General features: G+C 42.0%; 1 protein-coding gene across 3 annotated transcripts in view; it reads left to right on the forward strand.

The window, feature by feature from the left end:
* RGL1 (ral guanine nucleotide dissociation stimulator like 1) overlaps window positions 1–16,500 on the forward strand; it is a 290,242-nt gene that overhangs the window by 222,451 nt on the left and 51,291 nt on the right. For all 3 annotated transcript variants that reach the window (XM_005540214.5, XM_005540216.5, XM_005540217.5), the window contains one exon: window positions 5,277–5,354. In XM_005540214.5, coding sequence (XP_005540271.1) covers window positions 5,277–5,354 — 78 coding nt within the window. The remainder of the gene's footprint in view (window positions 1–5,276; window positions 5,355–16,500) is intronic.

Raw genomic sequence — 16,500 nt, forward strand, 5'->3', positions numbered from 1 at the left:
CATGTTACTTAATTTAAGCCTTGTGGGCCTCATTTTTCTCATCTGTAGAATAGCAATAAGAATAACACCACTCTATAGAATTATAGGAGAACTAAATCAAGCAGTCATGTAAAGCCCTTAGCACAGTGCCTGGCATATAGTAAGTTCCCAATAATTATTAACTGCTATTATTACTGGATCATTTGCCAGAATCAAGCACAGCCTGAGAGATTCTTTAGGATCACCCCCCTCCTGATCTGGTGTTACTGAGACTTTCCTGTTGGGGAGCAAAGGTTATCAAGGACCCCCACTAGAGAGACCGTCCCTGAGTACAAGTTTATCTAACGGTTTCTTGGAACCACACATACACCTGGTCCTCCCCTTCAAACACATATAAAACATTTCATCTTACCAGATAGGCTACAAAGAATACAGACATCCTCTCTGGAAATAATTGTTTCCTGTTTAAATATTTAAGAACCAGTTAAACATTGTACTGGTTTTTTCTTTCCCTTTTCTATTACTTTTTAGGCTGCAGTAAATAATTGCTTAAGGCTGCACTTTAGGAGACATTTGTAAATTTTTCTTTTGCCTTGTGATAACAGAGAAAACCATGTCAAAAGTCATTTTGACAATTTGCATTTTAAGTTTTATGAGTTACCATTTAAAGAAGAGCAGTTGATCATTGGTAAGCCTTCTTAAGAGGTTGGAGCTTTGATCTTAAATCCTAGGGAGGCTTTGTAGAAATTGGACATGACATTGTTGACAGGTTTGTTAGTAGCTATTCTACGGCCATTAATTAAACACACACACTCATACGCACACTTTATTTACTACCCTGGAATAAGTGAATTGAACTTGGCTTTGATTTTTGATGGGAAGCTATGAGAGGGTCCAGGAAAACATCAAAGGAACCTTCTTAATCTAGTAGGACTGACTCTCAAAGGACCTAGCCTGAACATTAAAGAGTTCTGGATTTCAACACTAGTCTAGTTTCTTTTCTGTAAAGCACTAATTCTCCTTAATGACAAGAAAGGTGCAAGGATGGCCTGGCATGTTTACTTATGCCTGTAATCACAGCACTTTGAGGGGCCAAGATGGGAGGATCACTTGATCCCAGAAGTTCAAGATCAGCCTGGGCAACAGAGTGAGATCTCGTCTCTACAAAAAATAAAAAAATTAGCAAGGCATGGTGGCATGCATCTGTGGTCCCAGCCTCTCAGGAGCCTGAGGTGGGAGGCTTGCTCAAACCTAGAAGGGCAAGGCTACAGTGTGCCATGACTGTGCCACTGCATTCCAGTCTGGGTGAGAGAGTGAGACCCTGTTTGAATGGGAAAACAAAAACAAGTAAGAAAGGTGCAGGGGCAAATAATCACCTCCATCCCAGTCCTTTAAGTTCCACAAGGTTGCAGGCTCTTTCCTTTTATCTCACTTATAAAAGACTTCTTTGGAATAGCGTATATACTTTTGTTTCACATTTTAATAGTTTTTACCTTTAAGATCTCAACTCTAACATCTTAAAACTTTTTTTGGCCGGGCGCGGTGGCTCAAGCCTGTAATCCTAGCACTTTGGGAGGCCGAGACCGGCGGATCACGAGGTCAGGAGATTGAGACCATCCTGGCTCACACGGTGAAACCCTGTCTCTACTAAAAAAATACAAAAAAAACTAGCCGGGCGAGGTGGCGGGTGCCTGTAGTCCCAGCTACTTGGGAGGCTGAGGCAGGAGAATGGCGTAAACCCGGGAGGCAGAGCTTGCAGTGAGCTGAGATCTGGCCACAGCACTCCAGCCTGGGTGACAGAGCAAGACTCCGTCTCAAAAAAAAAAACAATTTTTTTTCTTTTTAATTGTAGATTTTTGGAATAATCACAGCTATCTTAAAACGTTTATGCTCCGAAGCCCTTAGAAATGGGGCTTGACACTTGTAGAAGCATAAATAAGGCCAGATGATGCCTTTGCAGAGGCAAATTTGAACCTAGTAATTGGGAGGTCCATTACTGTGTCTGCTTCTGAAACCCCAAAAGAGCACTGACAATAAGTAGCCATTACATGGCTGTTGGGTGCCAGGCACTAAAGAGTTGGGTGCCAGCTCTAAAGAGTAGTGAGCAAAAAGAAAACATCCTGCTCTGCTGGAGTTTATTTTCTAATGTACAATTAACACAACAACAAAATTAGCTACACAGTGTATCAGAAGGTGTTAAAAGCCATAGAGAAAAGTAAAGGAGGGAAGGGGCTGATGTTACAGTTGGTTTGTATTCTAAATAGGGCAGTCTGGGAAGGCCTCACTGATAAAGTGATACCTGAGCAAAGACTTGAGGAACTGAGAGAGTGAGCACTTGGCACAAGTGTGGGAGGAGGCAGCAGCAGGCACAGATTTGGAGGCAGGAGGATGCCCAATGTGTTGGTGGAGCAGGGAGGAGGCTGTTGAGGCTGGAAAGGGAGTGAGGGCTGAGGAATTGTAGGAGGCATGGGAGGAGGTCTCCTCAGATCATTTAGGGCCTTGTGAGACACATAGGACTTTGGCCTTTTCTCAGAGTGAGATGGGAGTCATGGGAGGGTTTCTCTCTTTTTCTTTCTTCTTCTTTTTTTGTTTTGTTTTGTTTTGTTTTTGAGAGACAGGATCTTGCTATGTGTTGCCCAGGCTAGACTTGAACTCCTGGGCTCAGGAGATCCTCTTGCCTCAGCCTCTTGAGTAGCTGGGATTGCAGACATGTGCCACCATGCTTGACTTTTTATGGGAGGGTTTTGAGTGGAGCAGTGACATGATCTGATCTACATAGAGCAGGATTGCTCTGGCTGCTGGGCAGAAGCTGGGGACCATTTAGGTGGCTGTTGTATTGATTTAGGCTACGCTTGATTTACACTATCCAAGATAGTGTAGTTGGAGCCAGGGTGGAAGCAATGGAAGTGATGAGAAGTGTTTGGATTCAGGATATATTAGAAGGGCAGAGCAAAAAGGATTTCCTGATGGGTTGGGTGGAGAAGAGTTGGTATGTCTGCAAGATTTGAGCCTCAGCAACTGCATCGTGTGCTCTGCCACACATGCCTTTTTATCCATGGCCCTTATTGGTCTCCAAGTTATTATCAAGCAGTCACTCTGATCCCAATTGCGAAAGCGTAGACACTCTGGCAGCCAGGAAAAATACTTCTGTGGTCTTCTGAGCCATTGCTCAGAAGATGCTACCAGGTTAGTTAATGAGAGAGAACTTGGCTCACCAGTGTAAGTTACTTAGTTTTTCTTGACACCATCTCATTACACGTTTGGCATCACATTCTGGGGAGGAACTGTGATAGGTGTTGGTGCCATCCAAACCTGCACCTCAGCTCTGTGGCTGAAGAATGCAGGAAAAGAGCAGAAGAGAGGAGAAGCTAAAGCAAAGATAAAGAATAGAGAGATCTGGAAACTTTTAGTACAAACCACTTTGAAAAGAAGACTATCAGGAACAGTAAAATGTGTATCTTTCCCTGGTGTTTTCCCTTTTTATATCTCCCTTTCATAGCTTCCAGCTGAAAGATAAAAAAGATGTGGTATTTCCACAGTAACTGGAGTGGGAATTAATGGACTAACATGGAATGTAACAAAAACAAAGGTTGAGTGCTACATTTAGTCATTGAGAGATGGCAAGAGAAGAGTTTATGGATCCTTCTAGTCAGATACATAGAAGATACAGTGGCTTTCCAAGATCCCACTGCTGATTGCACCCACCGTAATCTCTCCTACTTAAATAAACCACCAAGCCTGCTGCGTGAGAGAGCACGAGGACATAGTTTGCTATGATGTTGGCCAAGGATAGAGCTGAAAAATCTCAGTCTGTTTATTTATTAGGAATCTTGTTTTCCATCCTTGCCTTGCTCACGTGGGGTTGAGTAAATCTTCATCTGAGTTCTTATCTCAGGAAGAGCAAAGGGTAGCCCTGGAAGCCTTCTAAATAGCAGGTGCAGCACAGAATGAAGAGCAAAAGAGAGGGTGGAGACCAGTGGAAAATATCTTTGGGAGGCCAAGAAATCCATAAGGCTGATGAACTAGAGAAAGGAGCAGGTGGATGGGTGAGCTGGTGCCTAAGGGCGCAAACTGGAACCTACCGGGATGGGATGATAGGGAGACCAGATGGACTGGCATTGGGTCAAACCAGATGGTGGGCTTTTATTTTTAAAAGGATTTGTAAGTCCTAGGAACAAGGAACCATAAGGGTACTGGGGCCTTTAATCCCATTAGTAGAGAACAAAAGTGTGCCCTTTAAAAATGTAAACTCATCAGTTATAGAATTTATCAAAACTTTGGGACAGACGACTCACTTGTGAAACTGCAAGGAATCTCTGGATTCTGTGTTGATGGAAGGAGAAACTGAAGAAGTAGTCTAGGCATTATAAGTTAATTAAAGATTCCTCCTTAATAATTTAAAGTGCATTTACTAAGTTTATATTCCAAACCAAACAAAATATGATATATTTGTATGAAATAAGCTGGCTCACATGTGGAGTTGGGAAAACAGCTAGCAGTGTAAGTAGGGACTGATGAATTATTGAGTAAATTTTGAATTGGTAATGAGAAAACTTTTAAAATTTAAGCACCTATTGCTTTCCCCAAAATCGGACCCCTGTACCCCACCTCCCCAGTTGCTGTGTCTAGAGCAACCTGGCCTTAGTATAGCTACAGCTGCTCTCCTGGTTGCTAAGACATGAGAGCTTTTACTATAGTCCTTATCCCAGTCTTAATTTTAGGGTCTCTATCCTATAGACTATATCTATAGATATAGTCTCTATCCCAGCCTTAATTTTAGGGTCCAGAGTTATTTCCATAATCCCTCTACAACAGGACTTATTTTCAAGGAGACCAGACTCTTAAGTGTAGCCTGGAGCCATCAGTTTGTGCTCCCGTGTGGCATGAGTGTGGATGCTGTGCTTGCATAGACACGCAGAGGGGTTGGACATGTGGGTTTGGTGTGCTACAGGGTTCATGGAGTCTGCCTTCTTCGTATCATGTAATAGCCGATTCTCCTGCTGAGAGGAACACTCTAATGTAATCTTAAAAAGTCAATAAATGTTAAGTGTTAATATCAAGAGAAAGTTTTAAGTAGTGTGATTAGTTGTTAAATGACTTTTCTGTTTAGAATACGCAGATATATCCATTAAGTAACCATCAATAATACTGCATCATTTTCAATGCTATTTCATAGATATATCTTTCCTTAATTACTTCTGAAAAGTGTAACTGTCACTTTGTAGTCGAAGTTGAATAGGGTTGCTTTGCAACACCACTGACTGTTTTTGCTTGCTTGTTCATTATTATCTCTAAAGGTATGGAAACCTGACGAGTCCAAACTGTGAAGAAGATGGAAGCCAAAGTTCATCAGAGTCCAAAATGGTGATCAGGAAGTGAGTCTCCCTTTTCTTTGCATTCTAAACTCTCAGTCAAGACAATATCTTAAAGTAGTTTAGTACAGTATTTTATTCCTTTGAATGTTGCCATGATGTTTTTCCATAATGCATACAGAAGCTTATTTTTTGATTACCTAACAATATTCATTTATGTATCCAGTGAAAGTATCTTAAGTAACCACTGTCTGCCAGGCAAAACAAACAAGTGAACAAAACAAATGAACAAAATAAACAGTCCCAGCTTATAAAAAGTGAGTATTTTACCAGAAAGAGACAGAGAATACACACAAAAAAGTGAAGAAGAATGAAGCAGGGTCTGAGGGCTGGTGCGTTTGGTTACGTGTAGGGTGCCCGGATTGAGCTGTCTGGTCTGTTGGCATTGGAGCATGCCGGAATGAGGTGTGCCCTGAGCCTTGCAAATAGCCAGGCAGACAGACCACGGGAAAGGCTCTGACGCAGGAGCAGTGTTTGAGAAACAGCAGGGAACTGCATGTGGCTGGAGCGCGTGCTAGGGGATGAGCACTGTGAGGTGGGGCAGGAAGGTGGCCACTCACAAGGGGACTCATAGGAACTTGGGGAAAGATGTTGAATTTGATTCTGAGGAAGGTAAGAAGCACTTAAAAGGTTTTGAGAAGAGTGCTGTGGCCTGACATATCTTAAAAGACCTGCTGTGGCTCTGTGTCTGGAAAGTAGCCTGTGGCAGTGCGGCTGGGGGCAAGGGTGGGAGCAGGGAGCCTGGTCAGGACCCTCCCAAGAGTCCAGATGAGGGCTGCTGGTGGTGCAGGCTGGAGCAATAGCAGTGAAGGCGACCAGCCTTTGCAGAGATCTTCCAGGTGTCAGTGGCAGGACAAGCTGGAGTGCATGCGCTGTGTGAGAGAACAGGAGAAGCCAGATGCTTCCCAGGGTTGCGGTTTGAGCAGCGGAGAGACAGAACCTGGGCTTTATAAAACAAGGAAGATCGAGGGAGCAGGATTAATGGGGAGTGTGTATCAGAAATTTAGTCACAGACATCATTTTGAGGTAATTAGCTCAGTCTAGATTTCAGGGAGAGGCATGGAATGGAGGTATAAATTTGGATGTCCTTAGTTTATACATGGTATTTAAAGCTATGAGACTGGATGTGGCTTTCTGGGAACTAAGGGCAGATAGAGGAGAGAAGATCCAGAGACTGAGCCTGGTTCCTTGGGTGTTTAGAGTTAGAGAAGTAGAGGGTCTGGCAGAGGAGACTGGAACAGAGCAGCTTTGGGGAAGGATGGGGGAGGGGAAAAAAGAAGAAGTTGTGTCCCAGAAGACAAGCAAAGAAAGGAATTCAGGGAGGCAGTGACCAACGCCTTCCAGTGCTGCCCATAGATTGAGTATGAGGGTCTGAAAAGTGACTCCTCCTTTGAAGTCCTGCGGTCTTTGGTGACTTGACAATTGCAGTTTGGTGGCTGGAAAGGGGGACGAAATGGGGACAGTGAGTCTTGTTAGAGGAGGAGCTTTGCTGCAAAGGGGAATAGAGAAATGGATGGAAGGTGGGGTTTTTTTTGGTTGTGTATGTGTTTTTTAAAAGATGGAAGATATTTTATGCTGATGAGAATGTTCTATGAGAAAACATCCGTGATGCGGGGGTGGGGACCACTGTAGGGGTGATGTTCTTGAGTAGATGGAATGTGCACCTGGGTGCCTGAAGCCACTAGTGTTAAATATTCATTTTGGGGCCAAAAGTCTGGGGGGTATCCTGTGGAATTTTTAACTCCTTGAAGAGTTACTGATAGACTTCTTTCTTCAGGAGCTAGGGATGTGAAAGTAGAAAGCTGAGTATCTTTTTTAAATCCTGAGAAAGGTTCTATTTGGTTTTGCAGTTTTATTCAATGGATCATAACTTTCCAGAAAACTAGAAATACCAGTGTAGGTATTTGAATGTCAAGCACAAGGTACGGTGGGAGGAACAATTCTTGGGCTTGGGGAAGGCCTCTTGGAGGAGGTTACCTTTGATCTGGGCCCTGAAGCATGATGAAGATTTTGTTGGTAGAGCCGTCCGGGTGTAGGGAACAGTAGGACCAAACTGGGGAAATGCACTGTTCATGGAATTTTGGGGAACAACACAGAATTGGTGTGGCTGCTGCAGAGAGTACATGTTAGGTGAGAGGGGAGTCAGTGGAGCTGAAGCTAGATTAGACTGACTTCATGAAGGGCATTAATTTCTTGCAGGAGAGTTTGAACTTTCCCTGGTAAGCAGTGGGCAGTCAGGAGTAATGAATTTTTATAGGAGGGGAACAGTATAATCTAAAAGGTGTTTTTTTTCAGAATGAGTTAGATAGACATAGAGCCTTCTCGCTCAAAGTGTGACCGTGGACCTACAGCATCAGCATCTCCTGGGTGGGAGCTTGTGAGAAATGCAGACTCTCAGGCCCCACTCAGACCTAATGGATTAGAATCTGCATTTTAACAAGATTCTCAAGTGATTCCTAAGCACTTTAGAGTTTTGAGAATCATAGGATTCTATGAAAACTCACTAAGATAATGATTTTTTAGAAGAGCCTTTTTATAATGGACATTCTGGAGCATATACAAAAAGAGATACTGTAATAATTGAGTGTAATCTAGACTTGTGAGCAGATTCAGAAATAGACATGCTATTATGCACATATTTTGTAACTCAGTCCAATCTAGAGCTACCATTCAATTAGCCACCTGTCCACTCTGAGGAGAGTCACAATCTGAAAAATATCCAGAGCTGGCTGGGCACGGTGACTCATGCCTGTAATCCAAACACTTTGGGAAGCCCAGGAAGGAGGATCACTTAAGGCAGGAGCTCAAGACCAGCCTGGGCAACATAGTGGGTCCCTGTCTCTACAGAAATTTTTAAAACAATTTGCTGGGTGTAGTGGCACATGCCTGTAGTCCCAGTTACTTGGGAGGCTGAGGAAGGAGGATTGCTTGAGCCTGGGAGGTTGAGGCTACTGTGAGCCATGATTGTGCCACTGTGCTGCAGCCTGGGCAACAGAGTGAGTGAGACCTTGTCTTAAAAATAAATAATAATAATAATAATAATAATAAATCCAGAGCTTCTCTGTCCCATGAGGTGTTTTGAGATAAAATAGATTTTTTGGGAAGTAGCAGTTAAGAAAATTGTACCCTGGATATGAAGAGTCATGTTCATTCTTTTAAAGTCTCATTCGAATTCGTTGTATACCAGGAACACTAATGTGAATGAAACTCCAAGCTAAACTGTTTTAAAGGGTTTTAGAGTTTTAGGCATATAAGGGCTTAACAAAGAGCTTCACACAGAACTCCCCTGAGGGGTCCATCCTCTGGGAACAATGGCCCTTTCCTAAAGTCTCACAATAACTTGGTGGAAAGTTCTTGACCCTTTTCCTCAGACTGAGTTGCCTTTTAAAAAATTATGCCTGATGAAAATATGCCATTTATCTTATAATGGGTTGCTCTGTCCTACAGATTCTGGAATGTTAAAATCCCTTCTTACGGGTGACCTCTTTCTTCCTTCCATTTCCCTTTTTTCTCTCTTTCTCACTGTTTTTTCCCCACGTTTTATTGTTTTTCATCTCACTTCACTATTATTTTTTGTCTCTCTTTTTCTGAAACTATTCTTCTCCTGATCATTTCTGTGCCTAGATAGGGTTACTGCTTTGTCTTTGTCTTTGTGAGAGGAAATCAGGCAAGCACCTTCTCCCATCTGTATGTAATGTATTGTAAATTTCCTGCTCATCCCAGACCTCTGGCATCTGACTTGCAGCAATGATTGAGGGCTTCCTGATGACCAGTAGATGTGCAGGAGGTATGGCAGTGGTTCTCAACAGGGCGACTGTTATCCTCCAGAGGACATTTACCAATGCCCTACAGAAGTTTTGGTTGTCTCATCTTGGTGGGGGGATGCTATTGGCAACTCATGGGTAGAGGCCAGGGATGCTGCTAAACATGCTAGCAGGCGAAAGATTCTTGTATTGGTTCGAACCCTAAGAGTGCGCCAACAGACAACATGAGGCGGTGTGGAGCAACACGCTGTTTTAATGCGCGCCCTGGTGCAGGCGGGCTGAGACCTAAAATGGCATCAGCCCCAAGTGAGGACGGGACAGGGGTTTTATAGTCCTCTGTAAACAGGAAGTATCCCAGGCTGACGTGACTACTACATAGTACCCGGATGGCCTCTTTGTCGGTCTTCAGGGGTACGTGTCTTCCGGCCAGGGTAGGTGTCTTCCGGCCAGGGTAGGTGTCTTCCGGCCCGCTCTCTTCCTGCTTCTGCTGTCTTGCTGACGCGTGCTGCTGGTGCAAGTGGCCTTGAGCCTTGGGACTGGGCCTGAAAAGGGAGGAGTTACTCATCCCTTTAAGCTTTCAGGCCGGGGAGAGAATCTTTCAGCATGTACAAAGTAACTCTCCTCCACCCTAACAAGGAATGATCTGACCTTAAATGTCAATAGTGCCTAAGTAAGAAACCCTGCTATATAGTGTTGAGGCTCTAGTTCTCAAGTGAAACTGTCTTTATGAATACCTAACATATATAAAAATGGGAGCAGGCCTATTTGGAAATTTCTTTATTTGTGTCCCTTTTTATAAGTAGCTGAATTAAATGTGGAAGTGATCTAGAGGCAGCCACATGGAGAGGGAAAGGCCCTGGTGAAGGAGCCTGGAGAACTCCCATCCCACTCCTTCTCTATCACTCTGTCACTTACCAGTCATCTGACCTTGGCTTAGTCACTTCACCTCCCTTTGTTTCAGTTTCTTCACCTGAAAAGTGAGTGCTTGGAATAAATGCTCACTGAGGTCCTTTTAAGTTCGGTGATGTCTGAGATAAAATTTATTTAGCTTTTTCTTTCTCTCTTAAAAAATGAAAATGAATAACAGAAACAGAGATATGGTCCACACAGCACAGTGGACTTTTGAGAGTACGGTACCTTCGACCACTTTTCTCTATTGGAAAGTGTGTCACCAGTTTTGAAGAGACAGGAAGAAACACATACACAAGCTTTGTTTGTTATTAGTCGTGACATCACAGTTGCTCACTGGGGTCATGAATAAAGAGCTGAGCTAAAGCATTGTCTTGTGGGAGTAAGGCAAGGAGTGGCAAAATGCCCATTGTTTTCTTTTGCTATGAATCTGTTCTCTTGTGATTTCAGGTGGAAAACTGACAGCAGGAATCCAATGACATTCAAGAAGTAAACATCCTGTTTAGGGCAGTTGCCTTGAGTTTTGCAGACCTGGGTGGAGGAGGGGGTGGGGACAGGGACTCACTATTGTTTTTAACCATGAGCAGAAAAATACCCAAATATTGTCTGTTTTTCCGTTTTTGCTGTAAAGCAAAGAGCAACCCTTACATTTTATATAGGCTCCCAAGTACCAAGTACAATCTTTCCTGTATTTCCAAATATGGATTTAAACCTTTCAGAGGGTAAAAGAACTTTAAAGAAGGCAAACGTGGAAATACAGATGAAGCATTCAAGATGAAAAATTGGTTTCTGATGTCTTGGACCATAACCGACTAGTGTTCTTCATGCATTTAAAAAAGTATCAGATTGTGCAGGGACTCCCACATGCGGAGTACTTGTAATTCCAGTCCAGAGTTCAGGCTTTGTACAATGTCAGGACCCTCTAAAGTTATCTGGCTAAAACAAGAATGTCTTCAGTTGCAAAGGATTCAACTTCCAAAGCTTCTGGATGTTGGAATCTTTGCCTCACGGTGATTTCTGATGTTAGGGCTAGACTGATTATATAAGGTATGCCACATTTATTTCTAGGATTCCTAAACTGGCCACTATTTATCAATTAGGAAACTCACTTTCTATGACAGAAGAAAACATTTCTGCCTATATTCATTCTACCTGTGCCCTTTTCTTGCTGACATTTTTACACGATAAAATGCTGTCTTTTTAAATAAAATCTGAACCAGATGGAAAAAGCAAATTGTCTCTAGGGCAGATTTATTACAGTCATTGAATTCAGAAGTGAAGAGAATGTAAAGAAGGGATATTAACCATATAGAGCTTTTACACCATGAATCTTCATTCTCTGAATTTTATTTAAGATGACCATATCTCCCTCTCTCTATATATAACTTTATTTAAAGAGATTTAAAACTCCTCAGGAAATGATGCTTTATTTCTTTCCTTTAATGACGATTATAAGGTTGAAATTGTTTCTGTTTTATTTTCTTTAATTGAATCTCATCAGTTTCCTTCTGGAATGCCAAGTTTTGTTTTCTCAAATTCTCTATCATAGTAGTACTTCAAATTGTTGAAATCGTTCTGCTTTCATTTCCACATATTCGAAGATATGTATATTGTTCTTGTAATCTTTCCCAGAAGTTGTAAAGAGTGACACCAGATTTCAGTCACTGGTAAAGGATCATGTAAATAGTAGTAATCCAAGACATTGGACACACTTTAAAGAAAAAGGAAAGGAGTTAAAGAAAGTTGGCTGTGTTACATTACTGCCTCAGAAACTTCACAGTGGAAAGTTAAAAAATCTTCCCAGAGAGTTTGCAATCAATATTCATTCCTGCAAATTCAGATGCCCTAAGAAGGCAATTGAAATTAATTGGAGTGATTATAACAAAAATGGGGAAAAGGAGGAGGGGTGAAGAACAGCAAAAACAAGATTTAAAACTTCAGTTTAGAAGAATTAAAGGTTATAATGTGAAAGGAATTTTTTTTAAGTGAAACAAAAGAAATAAAGAAGTGATATGCCATATCGAAGAGTCTGGTATTGTCTTTAAAATATCCCTGCAGGACAAAGAAAAAAGAAAAAAAAACGTAGTTTTATAAGTCATTAGCATTCTAAGTCAAGTCTGCATTTTAGGGACATGGGTAGAAAACCCCGAGCAGAAACTGATGTTCTAATAATTGAGGAAGAATAAAACAACATTGATAATCAATGACTCAAAAAGAAGACAAGTCAATCATATGAGTGTCTTAAGTACTGTACTTAAGAACCCTGTGTTAAGTTCTGGCAAGTAGCATTTTCTACATTAAAGAATGTCTCTTTTAGAAAGGAAAACAGACATCACAATTAGACTGTGTTGTTTGATTCACTGCACAGCATTGTAAACAATGAAAATGATGACACTGCCCTTGCCACCACCATTGGCTGCAATTTGTGGTATGCTTACTTTGTGCAAAGCATTCTGCTAAGTACTTTATATTTGTGTCTTCTTCAACCATCGTAAATATGCTGAGATATTGTCCTCACTTTATAGGATATAAAGTGAAGCCTCAGAGAAGTTATGTATTTTGACTAAAATCAGACATCTGGTTAAGTGACAGATCTGATTTGAACTCTCGTCCAACTGACTCCAAGACCTGAGTGGGAAGCCCAGGCATGCCATTCATAGAAGAGTGTTGGGATCTCAGATACTCAAGATTTTCCTCCCCATTTGCCTATATCGTAATAAGAAGACTGCAGAAGTACATGAAGAACTAGATTACAATATCACTGTTGTGACTAATGTTTTAGATTGTTACTATTCTAAGATCTTTTAATTTGTCATTATTTCCATTGCTCAGTGCTGTTTTGCCTGGCTCTTGCTTTATTATTGAATGAATACCCTGAGCAAGGTTTGCACACAGCTGTTAGAAATGTGGAAGCTAGACCTTTTTCCTGGGGAAGGAGATGGGTTGAAGGATGTGAGGAAACAAGACCAAATTAGGCCCATCAAAGGAGAACCTGCTTCCTGTTCCTCATGCCTTGTAGCATCTGTAACTAGCAATGGAAACTCAGTTCTAGTGGTGAAAACTATAGAAGGCCTCAGCCATTTTTTTTAATAGAGTTCTATTTATAACATGAAAACTCCCTTCTTGGACTGTGGGGAATGAGTTATTGAGGTCCCTGAAAGATAATTTTGGTGACTGGCGATGTCGTTTTCTAATAATAGCTAGAATTTATTGACTACTTAGTAGGAATGGTCCCTGTGTTAAGTACTGTACATACTTGTTAAATCCTCATATGATTATGTCTTATTATTCTTATTTTACAGAGGAGGAACCTGGGGCGTAGGTTAAGGAACATGTCCAAGCCTACGCAGTGAATAAATGAAAGAGCTGGGATTTAACCCAGGCCTTAGCCTCTGTGCTGCATGACCTTTACTATTTTTCCTCTGATAAAAATGAAAATATTTCTCTTAAGTACTTAGCTTGGGAATGAAAGACAGGTGTGTAAATAACCTTGACTTTGGGTAGTTGGCTTCAGGCTTATCCATCCTACTCCAGGCCCTCTCCCACTCACATTTACTGTCTTTCCATATGTCTTCCTTTCATAATCCTTTTCTTCCTCCTTCTTGCCGTGGAGGTTTTTTTTCTCTTCTCTCCCTTCCCTATAGCCCCTGCATTGCCCTTGCCTTCTTAGTGCTTAGATCTGACTCTGGCTTTGTTGGCATTTATTTCCCTTGTCTTTTCTCAATCTCTCTTTCACATCTCCTCCTAGTATTTGAATCTCTATTTACCAATAGCACTGAAATGTGACAATGTAAAGTGTAAAAAAGCAATGCAGGACAACCTTGACAGGTCCAGATAATAATATTTTAATCTTTTCCAGGAAAATAACAAAGAGGAAAGCTCTGTATCTTTCTTTGTTCCTTCTCATCAGGAAAATCATCTAGCTGGAGGTCTCAGAGGCAGCTTCTATCTGGCAGCCTTCCCTGAAACAGGAAAACTGTTCTGTGATTAGGAGAGCAAGGTGGAGGATCCAGCCCAGAGTCGGGGTCAAGGTTGACTTAGACTTCAGTCCTTGAAGGACGAAGTGTATTAGATCCCACCCTCAGAGCTTGGCAGAAGTTACTTCATTGCTTGAAAGGCCCACCCTCTGCGTAAATCTTCTTACCTTTTCATTATCTGCAGCGAAGAGAAGATCCAGTTCTCAGAGAATGTCTTAAAATAGAAAAACATTTTGCTGCTTTTGAAAAATAGTTCTATGTCTTATTTTCTGCTGATGATTAAGTACAAAAAATTATTATTTCAAATAGATTTCTGGGGAAGGAAAAGAGCTCTAGATGGGTAGTGTTATTCTTTTTGTCACGGTAATCCTATTTCTTGGCTCAGAGGTTACACATCATGGGAGAGGTGACTTCATACCTGGAAAAATTTGTATTGAACATTTGACCAATTATAGAGTATTTTACTGCCTATGGAATGTTAATATGATTTAATATGTTTACCTAAAATCTGCATTCATTAAAAAATCTGTGGTTTGCGCATAATCACCGCCTAGATGCTTGCCTCAGCCCTATCTGCATTGCATGCCTGAAGATCCCTGGGGTGGCTAGAAGTTCTGAACCATTTTCTTTTATCTCTCAGCCAAGGCGCATCTGTCTAATGTCTTCTAACCAGGTGTTACTAGGTGTGATTTCTGGTTGGCTGAGAAATCAATGAGTGATCAAGTGCGGTGGCTCATGCCTATAATCCCAGCACTTCGGGAGGCCAAGGCGGGTGGATCACCTGAGGTCAGGGGTTTGAAACCAGCCTGGCCAACATTGTGAAACCTGGTCTCTACTAAAAATAAAAAAATTAGCCGGGTATGGTGGTGCCTGTAATCCCAGCTACTCGGGAGGCTGAGGCAGGAGAATCGCTTGAACCTGGGAGGCGAAGATTGCAGTGAGCCGAGATCGCACCACTGCACTCCAGCCTGGGCGCGAGTGAGACTCTGTCTCAAAAAAAAAAAAAAAAAAAAAAAAAAAAAATCAATGAGTATAGCAGATTTCATCATGCTCCTTTCCCCCAACTCTTTATATTTTTTACTTTGACAGATCTTTACGTCCTCTACCAGTGTTTAGCTCTTTCACCACAGGACCTCTGCCTCATTGCTGCCCTAGAGTCCTCATCCCACTGACTCCTAACGCTTAAGATCTCAGCTTTCACATCATTTCCTCAGGGAGACCCTCCCTAAAGCCTTGACCAGGTCAGCTCCCTCTGAAGTTCAGTGCTTCCCTGGGACCCTGGACTTCCTGTATTGTGATGCTCATCGCATAAATTGTTTTTGTGACTCTGGAAAATAAAGGGCACTCAACAAATATTAGTTTAATTGGTGAATGAATTCTCCCCAGGGGTCTGTTTTCTTAGAAGCAAAAGTCCTAGAAGCTGTTTTAGTACGTTTCACACAGTGACATCTGAGCATGTCTTCCTTCCCCTATAGACGATTGCAGTCGGTTGGAAAAGGCTCACACACGACAGAATTTTGTATGTTGCCAAGAATGCCTGAGGTGGAAAACTCAATTTTGGTTGTCTCCTCTGCTATCAGTTTTGGGCCCCTGGCCTTGGCCAGCTACCCAACATATTTCCCCTTGTGACTGAGGAGTTTTGTTCTGTGATCCACCAAAGATTACTTTGGAAGAGGAAATCACATACTGACTTTTCTCCTGACTGAATTTAGGTTATGTCACAATTGTAATCATCCAGTTTGGCTTCAGGAATTACTTCTGTCTTTACAAGTTATTCAAGAATCATCTCTTGCAGTTAATACTACAGTTTAATGTTTTTGATTTGTCCCAGAGAGGATACCTCAAGGTATACGTATGTGGGCACGTATGTGCATGTGTGTTTGTGTGTGTGTTCACAGCAGCCATCTTCTTCCAGCAGGCCTGAAGCCACACGTATCATAGCATAGCTTGTATCCTGTGTCATTGTTCCTGTGAGAGGTGGCAGATTCTTTGAGTCAATTCCTGTGAGTGCTGATGATTTTCGCTGAGCCATGTTACCTTTTCAATCGCTTCCTTCTGTGACTTCTGGCAAGTAGCTGTAAGACTGTTGACAATTAATGTTTCTCTCCAGGTATCTCAAAATGGCCTTATTGACATTTTACCATTTGAAATCACAACTGATCAGTGTCAGGAAGATGAAGAAGGTGTTATTATATCTCTTCCCCAGAGAGGGGGGTCAGTGGAGTTAACTGACCTATCCAAGCTTCCTTGGTTCCCTGGTGGGACAGCCAGGTTGAGGAATAGAATTGTCCTTCTCCGGGTCTCCAAGCATCCTGTCTGGGTCTGTGTACAGCACCAAGTGGCTTCTGTCATCTAACAGACATACCAGTCCTGTAAATTTGTGACTTCAAACTAGAATTTCCCTTCAGCTATAAGATTCTTGACATCTCCCCCACTCTGTTCTGGTTCGTATATAAGTTAGATCTTAGGAGTGATGCCAGGCTGGGTAAGACAGAAAAG

This window comes from Macaca fascicularis, chromosome 1 (genome assembly GCF_037993035.2).
Source record: "Macaca fascicularis isolate 582-1 chromosome 1, T2T-MFA8v1.1".
NCBI classification, from domain to species: domain Eukaryota; kingdom Metazoa; phylum Chordata; class Mammalia; order Primates; family Cercopithecidae; genus Macaca; species Macaca fascicularis.